The sequence below is a fragment of the Lissotriton helveticus genome, chromosome 10, assembly GCF_964261635.1.
Source record: "Lissotriton helveticus chromosome 10, aLisHel1.1, whole genome shotgun sequence".
Taxonomy (NCBI): domain Eukaryota; kingdom Metazoa; phylum Chordata; class Amphibia; order Caudata; family Salamandridae; genus Lissotriton; species Lissotriton helveticus.
Window position 1 is genome coordinate 495,074,939 of NC_136071.1, and position 24,912 is coordinate 495,099,850.

Below are 24,912 nucleotides of genomic sequence, written 5' to 3' on the forward strand. Positions count from 1 at the left end.
CTACTCCCTGGGAGCGAGGAGCGAGACAAAGGCTTGGAAGCCGGGCAGGCTAACGGGAGGATGGCCCCTAAGCAGAACACTCGATCAACCCAGGCTGGAAAAGCTGCAAAGATAGACTCCCCTGCGGAAAGCATATCTACAGTTGCAAAGGTAACGGGAGATTTGTTTGGAGCAGGCGCTGGGCAAAAAATAGCGGGGGCCTCAACAGTGACTTTATTGACTTCACAACCAGCTCTTAAACAATTGATTAGACCTCCTGTTTTTGCAACGGACTAAAAAACTAATAACTCACAAGACAGCAATAATATAGCAGGGGGACTTAGTGGTGAGGATATGATTGATGCCGGATTTACCCAATCAATTCAGAGCGGGCGAGACAAGGCTGTTTTGATGCCAGTAGAAGATCCCCCTAGCAAGGAAAGAGACCAAAATGCACCGGCCGTTTTAGGCCTGGCTAGTGAAGAGGATGAATCAGTTATCACTAGCTCAAACACTCACTCCAAAGATATCACGGGTGAAAGAGCAACAGAGCTGAGCTCACAAACAGATGTCACCATGGCTAATCTAAGGCAAAAAAATACGGAAGTCTGCAACAAATAATAAGGACAAAGATGGAAATAGCAAGGGTATTGACTTGCCAGCAAACTCAACAGTCCATGCCTCCTTAAGTATAGAGGATGAGAAAGAGGGCCCTCCATGCACGTTAGAAGATACATCAATGGACTGTCCAATAGTAGACTTAAGTAATACGGAGAACGATACACCTGGATTTGAAACAGCCGAGACGTCCGATAACGAGGCTTGCCCCGTTGAAGAAGTAGAGATAGCCGAAGAGGGAATAAATATGGAATATGAAGAAATTCCGGACAAAGAGGGGAAAGGAATTACAGGAAACAAGATAAATTGTTCTAAGCTACCAGGCTTTAAAAAAAAAAGGGAAAATGAAAGCCAAGACTAAACTTAAGAAAATCATTAGCAGTCCTTTGGTAAGGGACTTGTCTACAAACAATACAGGGAAAAAATTGAATAGGGACGAGAGTCCCTTAAGAAAATGGATGCAGGCGAAGGGGGGGGTCAAGAGTATGGCCCTGAGACTTTCAGGAACGACTCAAATTCCAGGACCGATGCAATTATTTATAGGAGACATGGTAATTCAAGCTGACCCGTGCGGGTTTCAAATACAAGCGTTTCTAATATCCCTGCTGTCACAATAAGTAAATCAACTGTTAGAGCAACAGCCTCAGAAACTAGGCCTGCCATTATAACTAATGGCTCTGAACCTATCCGTTTCAATGACGCAGCTATTGTACATACTATCAAAATGCCTAATAAATTGGCTTCAGATCAAAGGTCTGTGGACACAGGTACGATTAATAAACTATCTGAAATCCCCTCAGGATCAACCATCAGTAGTAAGAGCACTGCTAAAAACGTTTCTGGGGGTCTTTCTTTGCCCACTTCTGACTTAGACATCGGTCTTAACACACCGACCGAACAAGCCGGGGTGATGAGTGAACAAATACATAGTGATGAAAATATGGAGGCTGGTAACTTGAATACTTCCTCTATGGATTTGATCATGCAGACTCTCATGGCTCAACGACAAGAGGGACAGCTACACTTCCTGCAATTACGTGAGGACAATACAAAACTTCAGACCTTTATGTTGGAAGTATCCAGCAAGTTAGGTGGGGTTACGCAGGAAATAGAAGAGTTAAAACAAAGATTAGTGGAGGTGGAAGAAGGGGTCTCTAGATATGAATTTATATCACAATCACACACTGGACGAATGGCCAAGCTAGAGGCAAAGGTTGAGGATTTGGAGAATAGGGTGAGAAGACACAACCTTAGATTATTTGGGGTCCCTGAAGGGTCAGAAGGGGCAGACCCCCGATCCTATGTCGTGAAATTATTTCAGAAAGCTTTTGTCGACCTATCAGACTGGGATTGGGACTCCCAACTGCAACGAGTACACCGATTGCCACTCTTTCAAAGAAATAAAGATAGTAAATACCCACGACCCCTCCTGATACATTTTGGGAACTTTCTGTTAAGACAAGCAGTGTCTTTAAAAGCAAGGCCAAACAATCCTGTAACAGTGGACAATCTCACCTTTTTTGTTCGATTCGACCTGAGCAAGGAAACGATGGATAAAAGATGGCAGCTACGCAAGATGATTGACTAATTTAAAGCGATCGGATGTACAGTATACTTACAAGAGCCAGCTTGGCTAAAGGTGATCAAAAATGGCCAGGTATACTTCTTTACGGAAGAAAAAGAGGCTGAACAAGCATTGACAAAACTAAATACTTAAAATGAAAAAGCAAATTGGAGTGGGACATGTAAAAATTGACTATTGACTATATAAGACACGATATCGCTTCCTTGATTCCCTTCTTTCTTACTATTTTTTAATTTTTTAATTTTATTTTTTTTATTTTTTTCCTCTTCTTCTTTAGACGTGGGGATCATTAGAATACATGCTAAAATACACACCAAGCAGTTAAATGTGCATTGTAAAGATAATACTGTTTGAATTCTTTATTCAGAGGTGGTCGATTTAAGTCTCTCCACACGCTACTTCGCGATGCTGCCACGCCAACCGCAGCAGGGTATAGAGGGGTGCTCTCCCTCAGGGAACTCTAGGGTGGGATGGGTTTGGGTTAGGGGTGGGTGTAAAGGGGGAAAAATCTTATTGCAAGAAAGAATGATCGACAATTGTAGAGTTAAATGTTCTTTATTTCTTTTCTCTTTCAATCAATCTGTAATGCAGAGGAAATTTAAATACATAGTTATAAGATATGTTTTTCTTTGGATGTCTGGCTTGGAATGTTGCTGGTCTCAATAGTAAATATAAGAGGAGACTTGTACAGGAAGAATTAAATCTGTATAAACCTCACATAGCACTTGTCTCGGAAACTCATATCGGTTTTCAAAATAGCAAACTTTTGTCACAAATGGGGTATGAGCTTGTTGTTTGTTCAACATTAGGGGCATCAATTCGGGGGGTAGCAATTTTGAAACAGAGGCACTTAAGGATGGAAATTAATAAAACAGTAGCTGATACAAGGGGGAGGTGGGTAATCGCCCAGGTGCAATTAGAACATAAGTGGTATGTGTTTTGTTTGGTCTATGGGCCTAATATTGATGAACCGAAGCTTTATGAGCAGTTAAATATAGAGCTATTGGAATGAGAGGGTGAACTGCTGATAATGGGGGATTTTAATTGTGTTATGAATTATAAGATTGATTCTTCAAGAAAAGGTACTATAATAAGGATGCGCAAAGTCAGGGCTGCAATCGTGGAACTGGGTAGATTGCACAACTTGAAAGATGTTTGGCGTACTAAACACCCTACCATAGCAGGGTTCACATACTACTCAGCACCCCACAAAGTATGCTCCCGGATAGACATGGTTTGGGCAACAGATAATATCATGGAGAATTGCAAAATAGAACTTTTCCCAAGAGTCTCATCAGACCCTAATCCTATATTGCTAGAATGTAATATTCTTGATAGGGAGCAAATACCCTGACAGTTCACATTCACTAGATATTTAAAGAACATATAAGAGAATTTATAGCATTTAATATTAATTCTTCTACGATCAACTTTGTATGGGACGCTTGTAAGTGTAGTATAAGAGGCTTTGCCCAACAATACATTTTAAGAAAGAACGCGGAAAATCGGAGGGAAATTAAATCAACCACCTCTAGTATTTTACTAGCTGAACAACATCTGGTAGAGGCCCTCACACAGGGGAAATCAAATGTGGAAAAATTAAGAATTGAACTAGTGACATTACAGTTAGCATTGAAAAAGACGCTCAGGGAGAAATATAGCGCTAAAATCCATAAATACAATCTGACACAATACGAAGGGGGTGACAAAATCGGCAAAGTTCTCGCTTACAAACTAGCAGATAAGAAAGCCAAAACAACCATTAAATCAATAAAAGGCTCAAACTCTATCAAGTATAATAAACCGGATCAGATCTTAGACCAGTTTGCTAAATACTACTGTAATCTATATACTCCAGAAAATACACTCCCCAAGATAATATCATACAATACTTAGAGAAATATATGCCAATCCAACAAGACAATGAAGCTATTAAACATCTTAGCTCTAAAGTTACAGTTACTGAAATAAAATCTGCTATACAAGCACTACCCTCAGGTAAGGCTGCGGGCGAAGATTGTGTACCCATAGAGCTCTACAAGATATGTTATAAAGAACTTCATCTGCTCTTACAACTAGTAATAGACTCTATCGGGGAAACAGGAAGCGCCCCTCCATCTTGGAAAACCGCAAAAATAGTGTTTTTTCTAAAAAAAAAAAGGCAAACCTCCAGAAGAACGTGGGTCATACAGACCCATTTCTTTGATTAATACAGACGCTAAAATCTTTGCCAACATTTTGGCAAATCGTCTAGCACCTATTATGCCTGAACTAGTTAACTATCAGCAACATGGGTTTGTGATGTGGAGAGACACCACTACCCACATCAATACGGCCATCACCGCATTTGATGTAGCTTCAACTACTCTCACCCCACTCGGAATGGTGATGTTGGATGCAGAAAAAGCATTTGACCGAGTGGGGTGGGAGTACTTGTGGGCGGTATTGAGGGCTTTTGGTATACAGGGACAATATCTTGGATGGGTCCGCTCCCTATATGAACATCCAACGGCGATAGCAAGTTACGCAGGAATCAATTCGGCAAACTTTCCAATTAAGAGGGGAACTAGGCAGGGTTGTCCGCTGTCCCCCCTGCTTTTCGCCCTATCCTTAGAGCCGTTTTTAAATGCTTTGGTGGCTCAGGATAATATCACCCCTGTACAACATGGTGGGAAGAGCTTAAAAATAACTGCTTTTGCGGATGATATAGCTTTATTCACCACAGATTTAGTTAAGGCTATTCCGAAGATATTTGAGGAAGCGATAACATTTGGAGAGGTGTCAGGTTACAAACTAAACGTGAGTAAAACTCAAGTTATCGCTAACTACAAACCCGCTCAACCGATACCAGGACTTTGCCCAAATGCTATTTATTTAGGAATAAGGTTAACGGCCGAGGTAGTCAAAATACTATCATTGAATTATGAACCATTGCTTAAGGATATAACTACATCTCTTAAAAATTGGCACAAGATACCACTTAGTTTGGTAGGACGTATAAACTTAATAAAAATGAAGATCATATCTAAATTCTTGTATTTATTTAGATCTATTCCACTGCAACTTAATAATCTTTTTTTTTTTAAATTAGAGGGCATTTGTAGCAGCTTCATATGGGGATATAAAAAAGCCCGTAGGTCTATCACGCCCTTGAAGCTCCCAATTGAAAAAGGAGGTCTAAACTTCCCGGATTTTAAACTATATTTTTTTGCAACTTTCTTTCGCCGCGTACGTAGTCTCCTGAAAAACAAAAACTCCCTATTTGTTCATCAATTTATGTTGGGACCAGATAGCAATCAATTTTTGTTTCGTATGCATGATCCAAATGACTTTAAAAGAGTCAACTTTAAGACCGCTAGACTCATTAAAAAAATCTGGGATCAAATCATGATTTTGGACAAGATTCCCTTTTTCAATGCTGAGCTTCACCTTTGGGGGAACCCAGGAATGCCAGGTATCTTCTCTGATGGAGCTGGGCTTTTGTGAATAAGACATGGCATAATCACCTTAGGGGACTTATATGGCTCAGTCGGTCTCCTAAGCTTTACCACATTAAAGCTTATATATCAACTAAACGATGGTATGTACTTTAAATACATCCAGATCAGGGACTTTTTAGTTAATAAAATGAAAATTGATAGAGTTGATCATTCAGATACTTCAAAATGTCTCTATTCGAGACAAACTAAATCACTCATAAGTGAGAGTTATGGGTGTTTAAGCTTAGGTAGGATAGGCGACTGTGGGAAAATGGCGGATAAATGGTCCAACCGATTAGGAATTAATATCAGTCCGAATCAGGTCTCAGCATCACTTGGACAAATCAATCAGGTAGGTCAATCCTCTAACCTAAGGTTGCAATTCTATAGAACTGTGAGTCAAATATATTATACACCCGAGAGAATTGCTCGATGGCTACTAGGAAATGTCTCTAGCGAACGAACGAGGTGTCCGAAATGTAACTTAGAAGTAGCAGGCATTGAGCATATGCTCTACCAGTGTCCGGAACTTGCCCTGTTCTGGAAGGGAATAACAGATGCTTTAAACAGTAAACAAATATTATCTCCACCACTTTCAGCTCATCTAATACTGCTTGATATCCAGGACATTACTAGCAGTCACAAAGACCTGATAACTATAATATTTGCTTGTGCTGGGTTAGTCATAGCTAGGTCTTGGATATCCAAGGAACCACCCCATATTATGGAGTGGTGGAGCCTCATTAATAAAATTCACACAATGGAGTTAGCATTAGCAAAATTAAGAGGTCCCAAGGCACTGAAAGGGAGGGAACAAATTTGGGGAGCATTTATTTAATACGTTTGAAATTATTTGAGACGACCAGCTTAACTTGTATTGGTATTTGTGTTATGATCTAAACACTCAGAAACTATGTACTGTATTCCTCTGCTTTAACTTCCAGGTGAAAACCTATATTTTGATGTTTTCTCTTTTTTTTGTGTGTATATGTATGCAAATTGCTGATGCTCTTCTTGCAATAAATACAAATATTAAAAAAAAAAAAAAAAAAGAATCTAGAAACATGGAAAATGTATTTTGTATACCATTACACAAGATACTTTTTCTGCCTTTTTCCTTCTACTATCATTACCAAATAGCTAACTGCCTCTGGAAACTTTCCTTCCACCGAGTCAGAGACACACTTGACATATGTGCTCTCACACCTCTTTCATTCAACCCATATACCAAGCACCCCTTGGAAAATGCGAAGTGCGAACTGCCACGCCGGTGACAAATCCATCCCCCTTGTTCTTGGTTCTGCTGCAGGGCACTCACAATTCTGAAGTTTCACAAGCCAGTATCAATGCTTTTAACCACTTTAACATAATTTTTATTCGCCAGCATTTGCCTTCTCTCATTCTCAATCACACACACATGGCGAGCTCAGCTTATACTGCCCTTCCTCAAACAGTAGTTCCCCTTTGGACTCCATTTCCATTTCACACTCTAATAAGGAAGTGCACTAACAAAAACATAATGCTCACCACTTGGTTTTCCAAATTTACATAGAGTAACTCGTCCTCTCAGAGCCGTTCTACACTCTTGTAGGACTACAATCTCTTTCTGTTCATAAATAGCAAAGTGGCATCTTTCTAAAGCTGTGTTTGAGTATGGGTTAGCAAGTTAGCCCAACTTCCTCAAACTACAAAGGAAAGAAATATCTTCATAATTCTCCTTGTAAGGTCTCTCAGCTGCCTCTGAACCATAAACCACCCCATCTTGCACTGTTGTTTGAGCTAGTCATGTTGTGGGAATAAAGGATAGGGTAGAATCTTGACGAACCATGGACCACAGCAAGTGAGACTAGAGCGCTCCTTGCGATGGGATAAGTGTCTACCATAATGTATGGTAGACATATCCATATCTACTTATGGATTCATTCAGAGCAGCCGGAGCACAGCCACTGAAGCTTTGCTTCCTGACAGTAAATGTTTGGGGGCAGCCCAAGGTACTGAAGTTGGAGTGCTCAAAGATTGACGTCTTGATCTCTGGACATCACTCTATCCGGATCCATGGCTGAATGACTAGATTCCCATGTGATCTCCTGAGTCTGTGGCAGATGACTCAACCATGTAGTTATATGGGGTGAGAATGTGTCGTTACCTGCCTAAGTGGCAGCAATAACAAGGTCTGTTATTTTCAGCTGAATTTTCCTCGACTGATTCTGCCTTTCCTTCCTGAGCCAAGCCACTACTTAATGGCAGTGTCCAAGGTCTACTCCAGGTAATGCTATAATATGTCTTATACTTGGGGCTGTCTAAAGAGATAATGTGATAGCTTCAAGGCCTGCACAATACAGAAGTCAGGTTGATTACAAAAGTCAGTGAAATGACAACACGTCCTCAACAAACAAAAATCGGTCTCGATTTTACTTTTTGCAGATGATGCTGTCCTAATGTCGATGATCGATGCAGGCCTGCAACGATTATTAGATGTGTTTGCCAGGTACTTGAATGAACACCTGCGTGTGAGAACCAACTTGGGTAAGACCATCATTATGTCTGATGGCTTTAGACCCGCTGAGAAGTGTTCTTTTAGTAGAGGAGGGGGTGCCTATAGTGAAGGCAAATACTTTTTTTTTATTTGAGCGTCCTTTTCGATTCTCCTCGACTGATTCTGCCTTTCCTTCCTGAGCCAAGCCACTACTTAGTGGCAGTGTCCAAGGTCTACTCCAGGTAATGCTATAATATGTCTTATACTTGGGGCTGTCTAAAGAGATAATGTGATAGGTTCAAGGCCTGCACAATACAGAAGTCAGGTTGATTACAAAAGTCAGTGAAATGACAACACGTCCTCAACAAACAAAAATCGGTCTCGATTTTACTTTTTGTAGACGATGCTGTCCTAATGTCGATGATCGATGCAGGCCTACAACGATTATTAGATGTGTTTGCCAGGTACTTGAATGAACACCTGGGTGTGAGAACCAACTTGGGTAAGACCATCATTATGTCTGATGGCTTTAGACCCGCTGAGAAGTGTTCTTTTAGTAGAGGAGGGGGTGCCTATAGTGAAGGCAAATACTTTTTTTTTATTTGAGCGTCCTTTTCGATTCTCTGGCTCATGGGTTCAACAAAGAGCAATTAGAAAATCTTTATTCAAGAGTTCAATCAAAAGCAATTTTAAAATGTCCTGTAAGTTAGGGCGGAAGTCCATCAAAGAAATGTGTATCCTGTGTAAGACAAAAAGTGATTCCGACAGTATATGGTGCTGGTGTTTGTGCACTTGCGGAATGTGACTTAAGACTTAAGATACTTAAGATAGATAGACTTAAGATAAGATAATGTTTATTTTGCTTGATTAATTAAAATCTTTGCAAATACATAACAATAAAAATTCCCATTGTACACAAATTATTACATTTAAAAGCGACATTAAAAAGGATCATTAATAAAATATTCTCAATTTATACAATTAGCTGTTTTAAAAGCAGTTCTTATAGGTTCTTATATCTCAGGTAGTACTAAACTGACAATGACAACCATTAATTCCCAAACCTGATGACACAGCTTAACCAGGTCCATTGTTCGAATTAGAGGCTTGGTAATTAAAGTGCGGGTGCAACTAAAATAAGATATAAAGTAAATTTTACACATGAGAAGCTTTTTTTTTGCTTTTTTTCTTTTTAACGTAATTCAGATAACGACAGGGTTTTAAGTCTCTTAGTTACCGTCTCGAAGAATTTTGTTTGCCGACAGTTAAGCTGGACGTCAATGGGGTTAAAGCAAAGCTTCATTGCCTGCCTACAGGACCGGATGCCGTAATACCTCAAAAAGGGACGTAACAAGGTGCATCTTATATCCTTTAACTTGGGACAGTTGCACATTACATGAATGGTGTCTTCCTTCCGGCTTCCACATAGACGACAGGTCAGAATGCCTCCTTTCCTTTCCCATGGTGGAAGATGGGGTTTAATCACAATTACCCCCAAACGCATCCTTAGGAAGTTTTCCTTTGTTCTTATCTTGATTCCTGCACTCAGGAAGGCTTGGGGTTTTGGCCTTGCGTAGTCACTGAGCACTATCCAGCCTTGTGCCTTGTTAGTAAAAGTTCACTCCTTCTTTCCATCGTTTGGACCCCAAATTCCAGCTGTATTTGAGCCGAAGAGACATATTTTGATTGATGGAAGATTGCACTTGCGGATTGTGGGGATTTGTACATTTTGGAAACTCGCTTAGTTTAAAGGCTTTTAGCTGTTCCAGTTTTATTGCTCATAAAGAAACAAGAGATACCCACTTGGTATATTTTATCAAATCCTGTCTCTTTGTAGTAGATTATGCACTTTGACTGGCCCTCTGGAATCCCGGAGCCGCCGTGCAGCGCATTGTGTTCCTTTGACACGGCAATGTATTCTGTTTCTGTGACATGGACATGATATGCATAATGCTCCCTTGAGAGTTTGACCAAATTGTATGTTTTTATTCACTCCACTGGAGTTGTTGTTGATGAAACACACTTTGGCGTGTTTATGTACCACATCTTGGTTTCCTCCTGTACTCATCCTCGAAGTGAATGGTTGGATCAATGCATTTTACTGGAGTTGATACAGAATAATTGGCTTGTTTGTTGCAGCCCAGTGCGGCTTCACATTACTTTTGGAAACCAGAGGCATGGGCGTTTTCTCTTGCCTCAGCCATCCTACATAAGGTTACTAACCTGATTCGTTGATCATACACATGTACTTTCAGATATTTCTAGTATGTGATCTTGACCCCAGTGCACATTGGCAGGTAATTCCTCATTGCGTATATTGCCTTTACTGACATGATGTGTCCGCCCACTCTTCACATGGATGGTGACACCAGACGACATGGGTTATTTTAATCTTTTCCTTACAATACTCAGTGACATTCCCATCCACAATTTGGATCAGGTTCAAACTTTTGCCATAAAGACCTCACACATGACATGTCATCTTTCCATGCATCGTTCGGCTGTCACCTGCCATTTCACTACAACCTCTCCTTTCTTTGTGTGATTTATATACGGATGTTGAGAGTGGCGGGTGCCGTTTGCTGCGTGAGGCTTCTGTTTCCCTGCCACAGGAGTGACTTTGTCTGCTGGAATCATCGAGGGGTCTCTGTGCTGCGACTGGAGCATTTTCGAGAATTCCGGACCGGGACTGAGGACTGACGTGCCTGTGGGGACTGCGAGGACCAGCGTTCATAGCTGGAGTCACCAGCTGGTCCTCTTCCCCTAGCCGGCCCCGCCTCTCGCCCGCAGCATATAACAACTCACGGCCCCCGCTTTGCGGGTACCGTTCGCTGCGTGAGGCTTCTGTTTCCCTGCCGCAGGAGTGACTTTGTCTGCTGGAATCATCGAGGGGTCTCTGTGCTGCGACTGTAGCAGTTTCGAGAATTCCGGACCGGGACTGCGGACTGACGTGCCTGTGGGGACTGCGAGGACCAGCGTTCATAGCTGGAGTCACCAGCTGGTCCTCTTCCCCTAACTGGCCACGCCTTTTCTCCTATTAAGTCCGGCCCTCCCCGCGCGACGCGGGACGCGCGACGCGGGCGTGCGCCGGGCTAAGCCCGGGCCAAGGGCGGGCCCGTTTGTGCCCGTTCGTGACCGGTCTGGACCGGACCGGGCCACCCCCCTTATTTCGGCTATCGAATTATTACTCGTTAACTCCGTAAATCATGGCTGGACGTGAAACCAGGAGTAAGTCGTCGTTGACAGCTGGAGGGCCTACAGTGGGAGGTATGGAAAAATTTCTCATAAGAGCTAACTCTATTATTGACACCGAAATTATTGTTCTGGAGAAACGTTTGTCCCAGGAAATATCGGCTATGAAAAGATCTTCCCTGGGAACTATTGCTCATGCTAAAACACCTGAGAGGCTTCTGGATACTGTCATTGCTGTTCCCTGTGTGGTTGGTCAAGCTATTATTCCCGAGGGGGATGAGCAAGCTACACAGGACTTGGACATTTTAGTTAATGAGATATTGCCTGAAATTAATCACATACTTGATAACCATGTATCTAATTCACCTGTTCCTGATGTTACTATTAATAATACACTGTCACAGGGGGTCAGAGAAGGAGCTATCTATAAAAGAAAGAGGGCTTATAATAAGAAAGATGGAAGCAAGACAAAATCAGCTAGGCTACATCTAAGCATGGGCGTAAAATCCGTTACGCTCGCGGATTTTTTGTATTTTCGGAGAATCCGCAATCCGCGAACTCTCGCGGATGCGGCGAGAATACGCAAAATCCGCGCGAAGCGGATTTTTTGTTTGTGTTCGCACTGCTCGCGCTGCTCGCGGTCCGCGGCGCGGGCAGGAACAATCTCGCACTAGCGAAAGTACAAAAATTAGTAGTAAAGGAAGTGGCCCAGTCTCCAACTTCCTGTTCCTGTCCAGCAAGCTCCTCCCATAGGGGTGGGGTGAAGGAAGTGCCCCAGTCTCCAACTTCCTGTTCCTGTCCAGTAAGCTCCTCCATTTCCTGGCCACTTTGATTTCGATCTTGACTGGGAAGGATTACTTTTTGTGGTTGCTGCTGGATATTTGGATTTGAGGCCTTTTGGATTACTTTTGGATTCGAAATTTGATTTCACAAAGAAGTAAGTTGATGTTGTTTGTTTGTGGCGATTTTTGTGTGTGTTGCTTTTTTTTCGACTTTTTTGGGGGAAAATCTGCAAGTTCGCGAGCTGAGGATGTTTTTGCTTGTGTTCGCACTGCTCGTGTCCCGCGCAGCAACAATCTCGCACTCGCGAAATTGTAAAAATTACAATTCTGCTGCACATGAATAGAAAACCACCAGGCTTATTTATGGGTGCATGCATGATACAACTGTTTTGTTGATTTTTTTTTAACATGATTCTGGCCAGGGCATGGATGGCATTGGATTGTGCTGATTTTTGAGTGTTTTAGGACTTTTTGGGGTGGTGTTGGGGGCTTGCTATGTGGGTGGGGGCCATTTTATTGTCTGGTCCCGTGTGGGTGGGGGTCTAGGGGCCATTTGTAAGCCAGTTTGTGTGCTTTGTGCCATAGGCCTGCACCCACTGTGCTCTGATGTCATCCATTATGCCCAGGGGGGCCCAGAATCGGTCTGTTCGCGGTTTTTGCGGGTTTTTGCCACGTTCGCACCGTGAAGCAACAATCTCGCACTCGCGAAATTGTAAAAATTGCAATTTTGCACCGGAAAACCACCAGCAGGCAGCATAAGCCTTCTGAAAATGGATGGATGGCATTGGATTGTGGTGATTTGATTTGTGTTGTGTTTTTTGACTTTTTGGAGTAGGGGTTGGGTGCTGGCTATGTTGGTGGTGGCCATTTTGAGGCATGGTCCTGGCCATGTGGATGGGGGGGTCAAGGGGCCATTTTGAAGGCAGGCAGTGAGCTTTGAGACATAGGCCTGCACCCATTGTGCCTTGCTTTCACCCATTGTGCCCAGGCGGAGTCAGGGGTACATGAAAGTACAACCCTCTGTGTGTTTGCTCTCTTGGATCAATGTTAAATTCCTGTTTCCCAAAAATTTAGCAAATCCTAATTTTGAAATTTCCATATTGTGTGGTGGTGTGCAGTGTGCACGTGTGTATTCATAAATGCCTACTTGCAAACTGTTTATTCAAGCGCTACATATGCAACATTTATATTTACTGATGTTCCTCTGTCTTCGTTTGCGTTTAGGTGCACAAAACTCCGCATCATCGTTGAGCATCAGTGCCAGGAAGAAGTGCTGCTGCGGCCTGTTGTTCCGACATCTGAAAAAGATGGCTCCAAAAAGAGGTGCCCGTAGGTCCTCTTGCAATAAAGATGTCTCTACTAAGGAGAAGAAGAAGCAAGTGGCACCACTTACCAAGGAGACTGGTGGCTCAACCAATACATTTTTTGGGCAACAACAACAAAAAAAACAAAGGCCCACCATGAGTGCTGCACAGGTAGCCTGTTTAGTTGTTGAATCACCAACGACCAGTGATGTTGGTTCCTCGCAAGAAAGTAGCAGCACACCATCAACACAGGTTGTAACTCATCTCACAAGTACTATTCAACAACCAAAGCCGCAACAACAACTGCATGGGCTACTAGTACAAGCAGAAGTACATGCGCAAGGAGCTGTCCAAGAAGGAGCTGTCCGAGAAGGAGCTGTCCGAGAAGGAGCTGTCCGAGAAGGAGCTGTCCGAGAAGGAGCTGTCCGAGAAGGAGAAGGCCGAGAAGGAGAAGGCCGAGAAGGAGAAGGCCGAGAAGGAGCTGGCCGAGAAGGAGAAGGCCGAGAAGGAGAAGGCCGAGAAGGAGAAGGCCGAGAAGGAGAAGGCCGAGAAGGAGAGGTCCATGGAGACTTGCAAGTAGAGGTCAGAGAAGATGCCCATGTAGCGGCGCATGGAGCGGTGCAAGTGCCCACAATGGTTGTCCTTCCAGAAGTAGGGGCACAGGAGGAAATTGACTTTGGAGCCGGGGTATCATGTCAGGAAGACGAAGCCACTCCTCCTGATGATTCATTTTCTCCCAGCTCCCCAGCAAGGAAAAGATCAAGGAGGGTGTGTAGAAGTTCCTCTTCAAGCCCCGCTCCATCAGATGATGATCTGGATCTAGATTGGCAACCATCTCTGACGTCTGAGAGGGAGGCACACCATGAGCTGCGAAAGGTATCACATGTTAAAAGGAAGGGCCCCGGAAAGCTCATACTTATGGATCCGAACGTCCGACTTGATGAAGTGGTGCATTCTGATGTTGTTGAAGAGGATGACAGCAATGATCTATTCATCACACATGTCAGTCCAGCCACACCGGCCATGCAGCAGACAGACATTTACACCCTATCCCGACGTCATGCTGAGCGTGACCCTGGCGACGTGCCACTGGTAGCACCACCAACGCAGTCAAGTAGTACCACAAGTTCAACAAAACCTACAGCTCCCATATTTTCTCCCCAGAGGGGGACTCCATCCAGCTCGACTCCCTCAAGTAAGGTTGCTGCAATAATTGCACAACCCAGTAGATGTCTGCAAGGCTCATCCACCACTGCTTCATCTGGCATTGGCAGCAGTATCACCACGTGCGGCAAAACCAGAAGTTTCCAGTCCCCAGTTTGGAACTTTTTTAGTGTCCATAAAAAATATGATAACATAGCCGTTTGTTGCATTTGTAAGACTAGCGTTAGCCGTGGTAAGACTGGTACCAACTATGGAACCGGAGGCCAGATAGGTCATCTTGAAAGAAAGCACGCTGTCGAATGGTTTCCGCACCTAGCAAACGTCAAGGGAAAGCGATCCCAAAGGGCAAGTGGCCAAAATATACCCATAGTAGGTGTTTCATCTGAAGATGATGGGGAGGTAGAAGAAGCGTCAGACATGTGTCCGGTTGCACCCAGTACCCCTGGCAGCACCACACCCTCCGTAACACATAGCAGGCACACTGAGAGTCTGGGAGACACACCAATGCGGAAAATGTCAACACTGATCAGAAGTGGGTCGAAGAAGGCATCAGCATCATCCCGTAATTTTGTCCAGCGCACCATTTCAGCCATGTTCTCCTCAGATGCGCAATTTCAACGCAACCACCCAACTGTACGCCTCTATAACACTAAGCTGGCAAAAATGCTAGCGGTGGACCTTCTCCCTTTTTCGTTTGTCGAAGGTGTGGGTTTCCTTGAACTCGTGGCAACATTGGCCCCTAAATGGAAGGTTCCTAGCCGGTACTATTTTTCCAGGGTTGCTGTTCCAGCACTACACAAAGAGGTGCTTGAGTTGGTGGGGGCAGCTTTGCAGAAGAGTGCTATTCACACTATACACCTGACAACAGACATGTGGACCAGTTGCCAAGCCCTTGATTACATGTGCATCACTGCACACTGGGTCTCTTTTTCAGGGGTTATAAAACAGATAAATGCAGGTGGTGACTTGATCGAGATTTTTAAGGGTGCTCGTAAACATGCAACATTAGCCATGTTTGGCATGGAGAAAAGTCATACTGCAGTCAACATTTTGGCTGACTTTAACAAAAAGGTCTTGCAATGGCTGCGCCCAAGACATTGCAAGGTTGGTTATGTTTCTACAGATAATGGCAGTAATGTAGTTAAGGCCATGGCGGACGGTTTCTATTTCAGAGTGCCGTGTTTGGCGCACTGTATCAACCTTGTTGTGCAAAATTTTTTGAAAAAAGAACTTGCAGTCGACAAAACACTGACCATCTGCAGAAGAATATGCACACATTTCAACCATTCTTTTAAGGCCCGGAAGGAGCTGAGGCGCAAGCAAAATGAACGTAGAATGCCAGTGAAAGCACTTATCCAGGAGGTGGCAACACGTTGGAACTCAACCTTCTACATGCTTGAGCGTCTGCATGAGCTGTTTCCAGTAGTCAATGAGTATTTCTACAACCTGGGTGGTGATACGACGGAAATGATGCTAGCGGTGGAGCAATGGCAGCTAGTTAAAAGCCTGACAGACATGCTTCGGCCTTTTGAGGTCTTCACGCGTGACGTCAGCAGGGAGGACTGTTCTTTGAGCAAAGCTATCCCACTGTTGCTGAAGCTCGAGCACCAAGTCAAGGTGGTGTCTTCACAATTAGAGGACGTTGGAAAGAACGAAGCACATGAGTTGGCGCAGAGATTATTACAACGCCTAGTTAGCAATGAACGGCTTGTAAATATCAAGAAACAACAGCACTACATTTGTGCTACTATTCTGGATCCACGTTACAAAAAGCCATTGTTTGGCAAAGTAATAATTCCTTTTGAAACATCGGATGTTACAGAGTACAAAGGTTGGCTAGCTCAGTCAGCCATTCGTTTTGAAAGAGAGCGGAAGGAAACTGTAGGAGAAGACAGTACTACTAGTGAATCAGCAGGCCATCAGGCGTCCCAAAAAAGCCCTTCTGCATCTGTGCCTGTGGCAGAAGTGAGTGACTTTCCCTCTGAGCCGTTAACCACACCAGCAACCGTATCATCTGCACCAGGCGCATGCGATATGTCAGAAGCGAGTTGGCTAACTCAGCTAGGGTTTCCTGGTCCTAGAAAAGACACAGAAGTGCAAAGTACAGGAATCCGGGAGGACATTCTTTCAATGGTGCAGGCCTATCTGGATGACTCAACAGAGGTCAATATTACTGAGGACCCATTGGCGTATTGGCATGGGAAAAGAAAAATATGGCGAGAGCTCACCAACCTGGCTATCAATTACTTGTCTTGCCCACTCGCAAGCGTGTCCTCAGAACGTGTTTTTAGTTCTGCTGGTGGCATTGTGACTTCCAAAAGGTCCCGCCTCTTGCCCGCAAATGTGGAGCGGCTCACCTTGATAAAGATGAACCAGCACTTCATACCACCAGATTACAGAGTACGAGAATGCACGCAGGAAGAAGAGGACACCGCCCTACCTGAGGAAAGTTCTCCTCAGTTACCAGAAGTAACCCCGACTGATGATTTAGCAGAGTATGAGGACGAGTTCTGCTTCCCTGACAGCGAGTTCTGAAAATTACTCAATCATTCATTAATTGTAAATAGTCCTCCTTATTCACTTTTATTCCTGTGTGTCTGTCTTTCTTTAGCAAGTGCTTCATCACATTCCCAACAAAACTGTAATCAACCAATAAAACAACAAGCCCAGCAACAGAACTGTCTTGATTTTGATGCCGCAGCATTCCTCAGGTTCACAACAGTTAGTTGACAAGAACTCAGTCCTGGTCGTCTATCCTGAGTCCTCCTCCTCCTCCAGACTCACCCTATCCATTACCCATAATGCTGATGCCTGGATTCTGCACAATGAAGAAACTTACTTAACGTTGATGAGTCCCCCACTGTGAATTCCAGGTGGAGCCAGCCCTCAAACACAAATTACAGGTAAGATAAGCGTTTGGATGGGAGGTAGTATAATGGAGTATTCGGAGAGGCGAGAGAGTGACAGTGGTACTAGCAGCAAAGTCCTAGGGCTCAAGAATTATCAAACTCTGTGACAGGCATTTACTTAGGAAAACATTTGGCCTATTGCACGTGAACGTGTAGGCGTTATTATTGCTCGCTTGCCTGTCTCAGGGGTGCTGTCTGTGGGGCTTCTAGGTTTTAGGGTTGTGTGAGCACCGCTGCCACATTTCTAATGTTGATTGCTTTTGATTTGCAGAAAATCCACGCCGGGAAACTCCAGTTGTGGCCCTGCTGCAGAACGCTTTAGGAGTGGGACTCTGTGAATTCCAGGTGGAGCCAGCCCTCAAACACAAATTACAGGTAAGATAAGCGTTTGGATGGGAGGTAGTATAATGGAGTATTCGGAGAGGCGAGAGAGTGACAGTGGTACTAGCAGCAAAGTCCTAGGGCTCAAGAATTATCAAACTCTGTGACAGGCATTTACTTTGGAAAACATTTGGCCTATTGCACGTGAACCAACACGATGACAGTGTTCAGTTAAATGAAATTACTGCAAAACCACCACCCACCCAGCTCAAAAGTAGTAAAAAAACAGGTATGCTCAGATAAAGTTTGAAAAAGTATATTTATATCCCTAACAAAATAATCTCCCGCAAGACCCTCCCTAACCCCAACAAATAAATAGTCCTCAAAAGTCCCCAAAAAACCCAACTCCCAATTCCCACCCCCCAAAAGTCTCAAAAAAAGGGGCAAGGGACACTCTAGGGATGCAAGCTGTTAAGTTTGGCCTCCAGGGTATCATGCTTTAGGGCCAGGGCATCATACTTTTCTTGGAGGATGGCTTGATCTAGGCGGAGGCCCTCCACCACATTCTGATATTTGTGCCATTTCTGGACCTCCGCCTCTAGGTCGGACACTCTGCGGAGTGCACGGCGCAAGCGACCTTTAACAGTGCTGCGAGGTGCAGCTTTTGCTGCTCGGCGGTGGCGTCTTCCGGCACGGCTCCGGTTCGCTGGAGCACTGTGCTTACCGGCAGAACGTGGGGTAACAGAGGAGGATGTAGATGATGTTAGGTTTGATGCACTGGAGTGCGTGTCGTCCCCCTCCAGTTCCACCAGTCGCCGATATTCGGCAACAGTTGCTTCCAGCCTCCGTTGCCGGGCCAGTACAGCCAGCATACTCCTCGTTGGTTTGGAGGTTTTAGTATTGCCAACTATATGAAGAAAGAAAGACATAATCTGTAACCAATGCTCTTTAAGAATATGATTAACACAAAATGATTCAGCAGGAAGTTGTGTCACAGTACAACTAGCAACTAGCCAGGGCAGTACAAAACTATTCAGGCCAGTATTATGGGCGTCCGCAGGGAGGGGCGCTTGAATCACCATTTCCCTTCCCACAACTCACTTGTATCCTTGGTTTGGTGCTCTTTCATATGAAAGAGATCTGGCAGAAGTGAGTGATTTTTCCTCTGAGCCGTTAACCACACCAGCAACCGTATCATCTGCACCAGGCCCAGGCGATATGTCTGTTTCCCTCCCTCTCTCTTTCTCTCTCTCTCTCTCTGTCTCCCTCTTTCTGTCTCCCTTTGTCTCCCTCTACCTCGCTGTCTCTCTCTCTCTGTCTCCCTCCCTCACCCTCCCTCTGGCTCCCTCCCTCTCTCTCTCTCCTTCTGTCTTCCTCTCTCTCTGTCTCTGCCTCTATCTGTCTGTCGGTCCCAGCCTGCTGTAATTACCATATTGTAATTTGTCACTGGGCCACCACTGAATACACATCATATCCTATCTAAGAGTCAGATAGTACCTCCATGATCCAGCTTACCTGTACTCGCCACCGCCACCGTCTCCTTCCTCACAGTCTGTACTTCTTGCTCTTGGTCCGACTCCTCTAGCGCCGCCTCCTCCCCAGATTGACCCTCGGACTCCGAGTCAATGATGACCACCACATCCGAGCTGGCCCCGCCACCAGATGTTCCACCTACAAAGTAGATTTAAGAATGTTAGATTACACCACTCCACTAGTATTTGGTCTATGAATGAAAAAATGTGAAAACAACAGAAAAATTAATTGACTGTCTACTCTAGTCTAAAGTAAAAATGTCCCTCCTTCCAGGGAAAGCTGTTGTCTTGCTTCATTTTTTTGTCACAATTGTTGAATGCTTGCTTAATTTTAACACACACTATTTTTCTCTGAACAGACAGAAACTGGACTTCTAAGGACAAGAGGAACATCAACTTGAAACCAGGTGAAAGCTCGGCTCGACCACAAGAAATGTGTACCAATCCAGTACTCATCAACTCAGCACCAAGCACTTTTCCATTTCCAACTAACTTTATTTTAATATATGTGTTTACTTAAACTTTTAATAAAGCTTTTAAACTTGAATTGACTCTGTGGTTTTTAGTCCTCCAGAGAGTCCAGACTAGAGTGACTGAGCGAAAAGTTTTGCAATTTTTGCAAGGAGGAATCTGTGCTGCTGACACTACCAGGTTTATTTATACAGTGTGCCAAACACGCTACTCTGAAATATTATTACTCTGGTCTTTGGTGTCCATAGTTCGGTTTGTGGAGAATTGTCCCTGCAACAGTAGGATTATTGATTTTGCTCCTATCTAAACACTATTTCGAAACAATTAAATTAGGAATGCTTGGACAACAATAGGTCCTCTATATTTAAATGAAAACTTACTGGGGCCAGCAAAGGAGCACTCGCCGCCCTGGCCTGCATCCTCCTCCTTTGGAGCCACTGCTGCATCAGATTTTTCGGTCCGCTTGCCCCTGGGCGGACCTGACGTACAACATGAAAGAAATAACAGAAAACATTGATGATTGCTGCTTGCCGATGTCCTTGTCAACCAAATCAAACATTTAGAAAGAACAAGAACCTACTATTTCATCCAAAAAGAGGGCTACAAAGGAAGGACTGCACCTGAGCCTCTACTCTAGGGGCAGATTTACAAGCCCCTTGCAGCTCTTTTGCTCCATTCTTGCGTCAATTTTGTGACGCAGCGCCACAACAAGAGAGGCGCCATGGTGTGGCGTATATTAACAACGTGACGCATATGGGAGATGCATCCCATTCTAAAACCCTGCGCCATTAGGGAGCATTCCATCGCAAGGGAGGGCGTTCCTGCGCAGGAACGCATGCTAAAAGTGGTTATGGGGAATATATAAAATTTCAATCAGTCATTTAGGACAATGATGCGTCACTGAAACCCTGCGCCTGCATGAAGCAGACTAACGGCTTGACGCAGCATTGCTGGAGCTGCGCCATCGTTGCAATGCAACTCCATCAATGAGCCGCCTTTACGGCACCGATGCGTAACGCTTCGATGACGTTTTGGGACCATGGTGTGCCGCATTGTAAATACGGCGCACCATGGGTGGTGCTGGCGTGCCGCACACTTTGCAGGGATGCGCAGGTAATTGCTAATCTGACACTTAGGGGCATACTTACGAGTTCTGAGCTGGACACCTCCAGATGTGCACCAGAACAAATGCGTAACGCAAAACTAACCTTGCGTCACGGCAGATGCGCCGCTATTACAATGCGGCACACCCTGGCGCAAGGGTAGGCAGATGCGTGACGCATCTCGTGACGAAATAGGGGCGCATCTCTAGAGTCGCGTCGCGGGCGCGATGCAACTATAGCAGTGCTCAGGGCTGCCCAATAATACTCAACATACCGCATCAGTCCTTACGCCTGCTTCAAGCAAGCAGGCATAAAGAATTGACATAGCAGCGTCGCGGAAGTGCCTGCGTTAAATCTTGTAGATTTCACGCAGGCACTTTTGCGAGGCACACATCTGCCTGACCGGCACCCCCCACCCCCCCCCTGCGTGGGAACGCACCCATTGTGGCGCAGGCCCAGGCCTTCACGTGGCGCATCTCCTTAGATGCATCACGTTGTACATGACTCGCAGGGATGCGCCACGTTTACGTCGCTGTGCGTCAGGTAAGGCAGTGTAAACGTGGAACAAGGGGCTTGTAAATCTGCCCCTTTGTGTCTAGCATTATGCAGTTCTGTAAAATACACTCATACATTACTCAGCCCAATTAAATGAACACAAAATAGAAAACAAATAAGCAGTGGCACCGGCACAGAGAAGGAGAACAGTGCACCTGAAATGCACAGAAGATTTTGAAATAGTAATTTACCTCTCCTATCAATGTAATCACCAGCAGCATTATTGCTCTTTGTAAAAACGTTAAAGCAAACATTTGCAATATAACACAGCCACATAGAGCAGGAGAAAAAACAGAGTAGTGAGTAATGAAAAAATTGCTACTACTACTCACCAAGCCCGGGGACCTCCACTCCCAGCACGTCTAGCAGGTCACGCTCTCGGTCCAGGATGTCGGTCCAGCGGTGGGTGACTTGATTGTAGGTGCGCTGGACCCCCGTGATCTTAAAAAGGGCCCGGCACACCTGCCCCCACCGCTTCCGTCGCTCCTGGCTGTTGGTGTAACCAGCAGCGATCCTGCCGCCTGCCGCGATGGTCCTGGGGAGACGGCGCTGCACATAAAAAACAAGTGCGCCCACCTCCTCAGGGCTGAAGATCTCCCGGGGCACCACCATTTCCGCCCTCAAGCGACCACACGGGAGCCGGGCACGGGCTGCGGTGCCCGTCTTGGGCAGCTTGACAGCTGTCTTGACCATGTTCTGGGCAGGTGTTAGCAGTAAAGAAGAGAAAAAATGAAAAAGAATAAGAGTAGGGAAGAAGGAAATAAAAGTTTAAAAAAGTAGTTCAAAAGTAAACAAAAGTAGCCTAAAACACAAAAATATAGATCTAGAAAAATAGAGGGATAGAAAATAAGTTAAATAGATCAACAAAATATTAAAACAAGCAAAGGATGGCAGAGATATACAGAGGATAGAAACACCATACCCAGACACATAGGAATGAATGAAAAACAAGATGGCGGCCCGATCACGTGCGCGTAAGTAAGTTCGCACGCGATTTCTCTCGCGAACTCGTGCGAACTTGTATTCGCAAGGCGCGAGTCGCGCGAGATTACACATAGCGGGCGGAAACGGAAATACGTCACGCAAACAAAATGGCGGCGCCCATACTCAACCTTGAGGTAACTCGCACGAGTTCGCGGCCTCCACGGGCCAGTTCGCACTACGACGCGCCCCGCGAATAGGGCGAAATTACCGAAAAACGAGTTTTGCAAAAGCAAAACGAACGAGCAGGTGCAAAAGTTCGAGCTCTTCATTTGTAACCATTTACCTGTAGTGCTTCCTGAAGGGGCCCTCCAGAATCCGGTTGCCTACTTGCAACTATTGTGTGACCCTGCTCTGACAGTCACAGAATAGTTACAAGTATGCCATTGCATCCTGTTAAAAAAAATTATTTACATTGCATTTGCAACAAAAAGGAAAGGGAGCAGACAAGCAGGTGCCAGCCTTCATTAATGTCAGTTGGGGCAGGGCAGGTGTTGTTGTTTGCAAAACTTAAAGCACTTAGCAGGTGTTTGTTCACTCAGTGGTCAATCAGAGGGTGTTGTGATGACACTGAGGGTGGCATGGGTGTGCCAGCCAGAGGGTGGCATGGGTGAACCAGAGTGCCAGTGTTGACAGAGGATGGCAGTGCTTTGCTTTGCCCCAATAATGTACACTGGTGAACTAGAGGGTGATGTGATGACACAGAGGGTGACATGGGTGAGCCAGAGGGTGGCATGGGTGACCAAAGAGAGTGCCAGTGGTGACAGAGGGTGGCAGTGATGAAGAAATCTTAGCAAACAGGCTGGGCACGTAGAAACAACAAGTTCGCAAAACTGGCGACCCGACAAGTAAGTTCGCAATTTGCGAAATTGTACAAAACCCTCGCGAACTTGCAGAAACCCGTGCGAACACACACACCCCCAAAAAATACGCAAATCCGCGAGAATTCGCGGATTTCGCGTATTTTCGCAATCCGCGAATACGCAAATCCGCAAATTGGCGGATTGCGAATCCGCAAAATCCGCCCATGCTTAGCTACATCATGATACCAATTCCACCTCAACCCCAATTGAGGGGCAAATAGTACCTACAAAGGGTTCAGTTGTCTCAACCCAATCCCCGTGCCTTAATTTGCCGAGCAAAGATTTATCAATCGAGAGTTTGGGTGCTTTATGTAAATCTATTTTTATTTCCCTTAGAAGCCAAAATGGAGCAAATTGAACTCAGATTGTCAAATATAGAGAAGGTTACATCTGCTATATTAGCGAACTTTAATAAGTCCTGTAAGCCGAGTGCCATTCCAGCCCCTGTACCCCAAACCGGGGGGCCTGCAGCCCAAGCTGATAGTGGGGCGCAAATACTTAATTGTATACCCCCAGGTTTCCTAGGCCCTAACCCGGTGAATCATGTTGCCTCTAAGCAGGCATCTGCTCCTTTACCGGGGGACGGTAAAGCCCATGGGAAAACTAATGATGGTCAAGTAGGCCTGCCGTCACTAGTAAAGGAGCATAGAGCCTTTAGACCACGCTTACCAGACCTTCCTCCTGAGGCAAATCGCTTCATGGTAGTTTTGGCGGGAGCACCCACATTGGAAGAAGGGGAAGAAGAAACCTTTAGCTCCCTAAAAAGTAAGGTAGTCAGGTGGCTCAACTATAACAGACCTCTGCCGGCCCACCTTCATAATGAAATTATTATGGTAAGAAGGGTGCCTTGGCTGGGCAAAACAGTTAAGACCATAAACGGGGACTGTATAACTGTTAATTTTAGAGACCCCAGAACTGTTTCCCATATCTGTGCTGGTTTTAATAGATCATTTGATTCCACTATCCAGACCCTTCCCCTGTCCTTTTTCTTTCCACCCAATACTATGCCCCATGGAATAGGAAGGGATGACTGGACCAGGGTTGAGCGGAGGGGTAGAACTAGAAGATAAATAAATTGTAAATTGATGCTTGTATAGCGCACTACTCACCCGCAAGGGTCTCAAGGCGCTTGTACGAATACCGCTGTGGAACCCATCCTGGCTTTCCCTGTGAGGTGTCCACTCCTGGGCACCCCCAAGGTGGAGGCCAGATAGATATGAAGAAAGAATGGTCCACATGCCCCCGAGCGCTCACTTCTGTGATTATAACAGGTTCAGTTGCCTGGATGCAGTCGACTGACTACCCCCAGTTGCTCTGCCTTTAACACTGACATGTTTTTCTGCTCCTGTCATGAGTAAAGCACTAACGTATGGAGTTGTTGAGCCCCACGGAAATACCACTGTGGAGTGCATGCCAACGGTCGTAGCTCCCTCGGGGATACATCATCTATTGCCCCTTACTACCACTTACTCCTTAGATCATTCACAGGATGCTGATCCATCGGATATAGTTCTCCCATTGGTTTCCACCACCAATTATGAGGAGTCACCATTAAACCCAATACCCTTAGGGGATTTTGTGATCCCAGATGTTGCCCC

At 44.9% G+C, this 24,912-nt stretch overlaps 1 protein-coding gene across 1 annotated transcript; it reads right to left on the reverse strand.

The window, feature by feature from the left end:
* Window positions 1-2,737: 2,737 nt before the first annotated feature.
* LOC144784042 (uncharacterized) lies at window positions 2,738-24,014 on the reverse strand. The gene is made up of 5 exons (XM_078662743.1): window positions 23,984-24,014; window positions 20,193-20,291; window positions 19,325-19,480; window positions 18,329-18,716; window positions 2,738-2,762 (listed from the first exon to the last, which is right to left on the reverse strand). The coding sequence occupies exons 1-5, from the start codon at window positions 24,012-24,014 to the stop codon at window positions 2,738-2,740; spliced, it is 699 nt and encodes a 232-aa protein (XP_078518869.1).
* Between the last annotated feature and the right edge of the window lie 898 nt (window positions 24,015-24,912).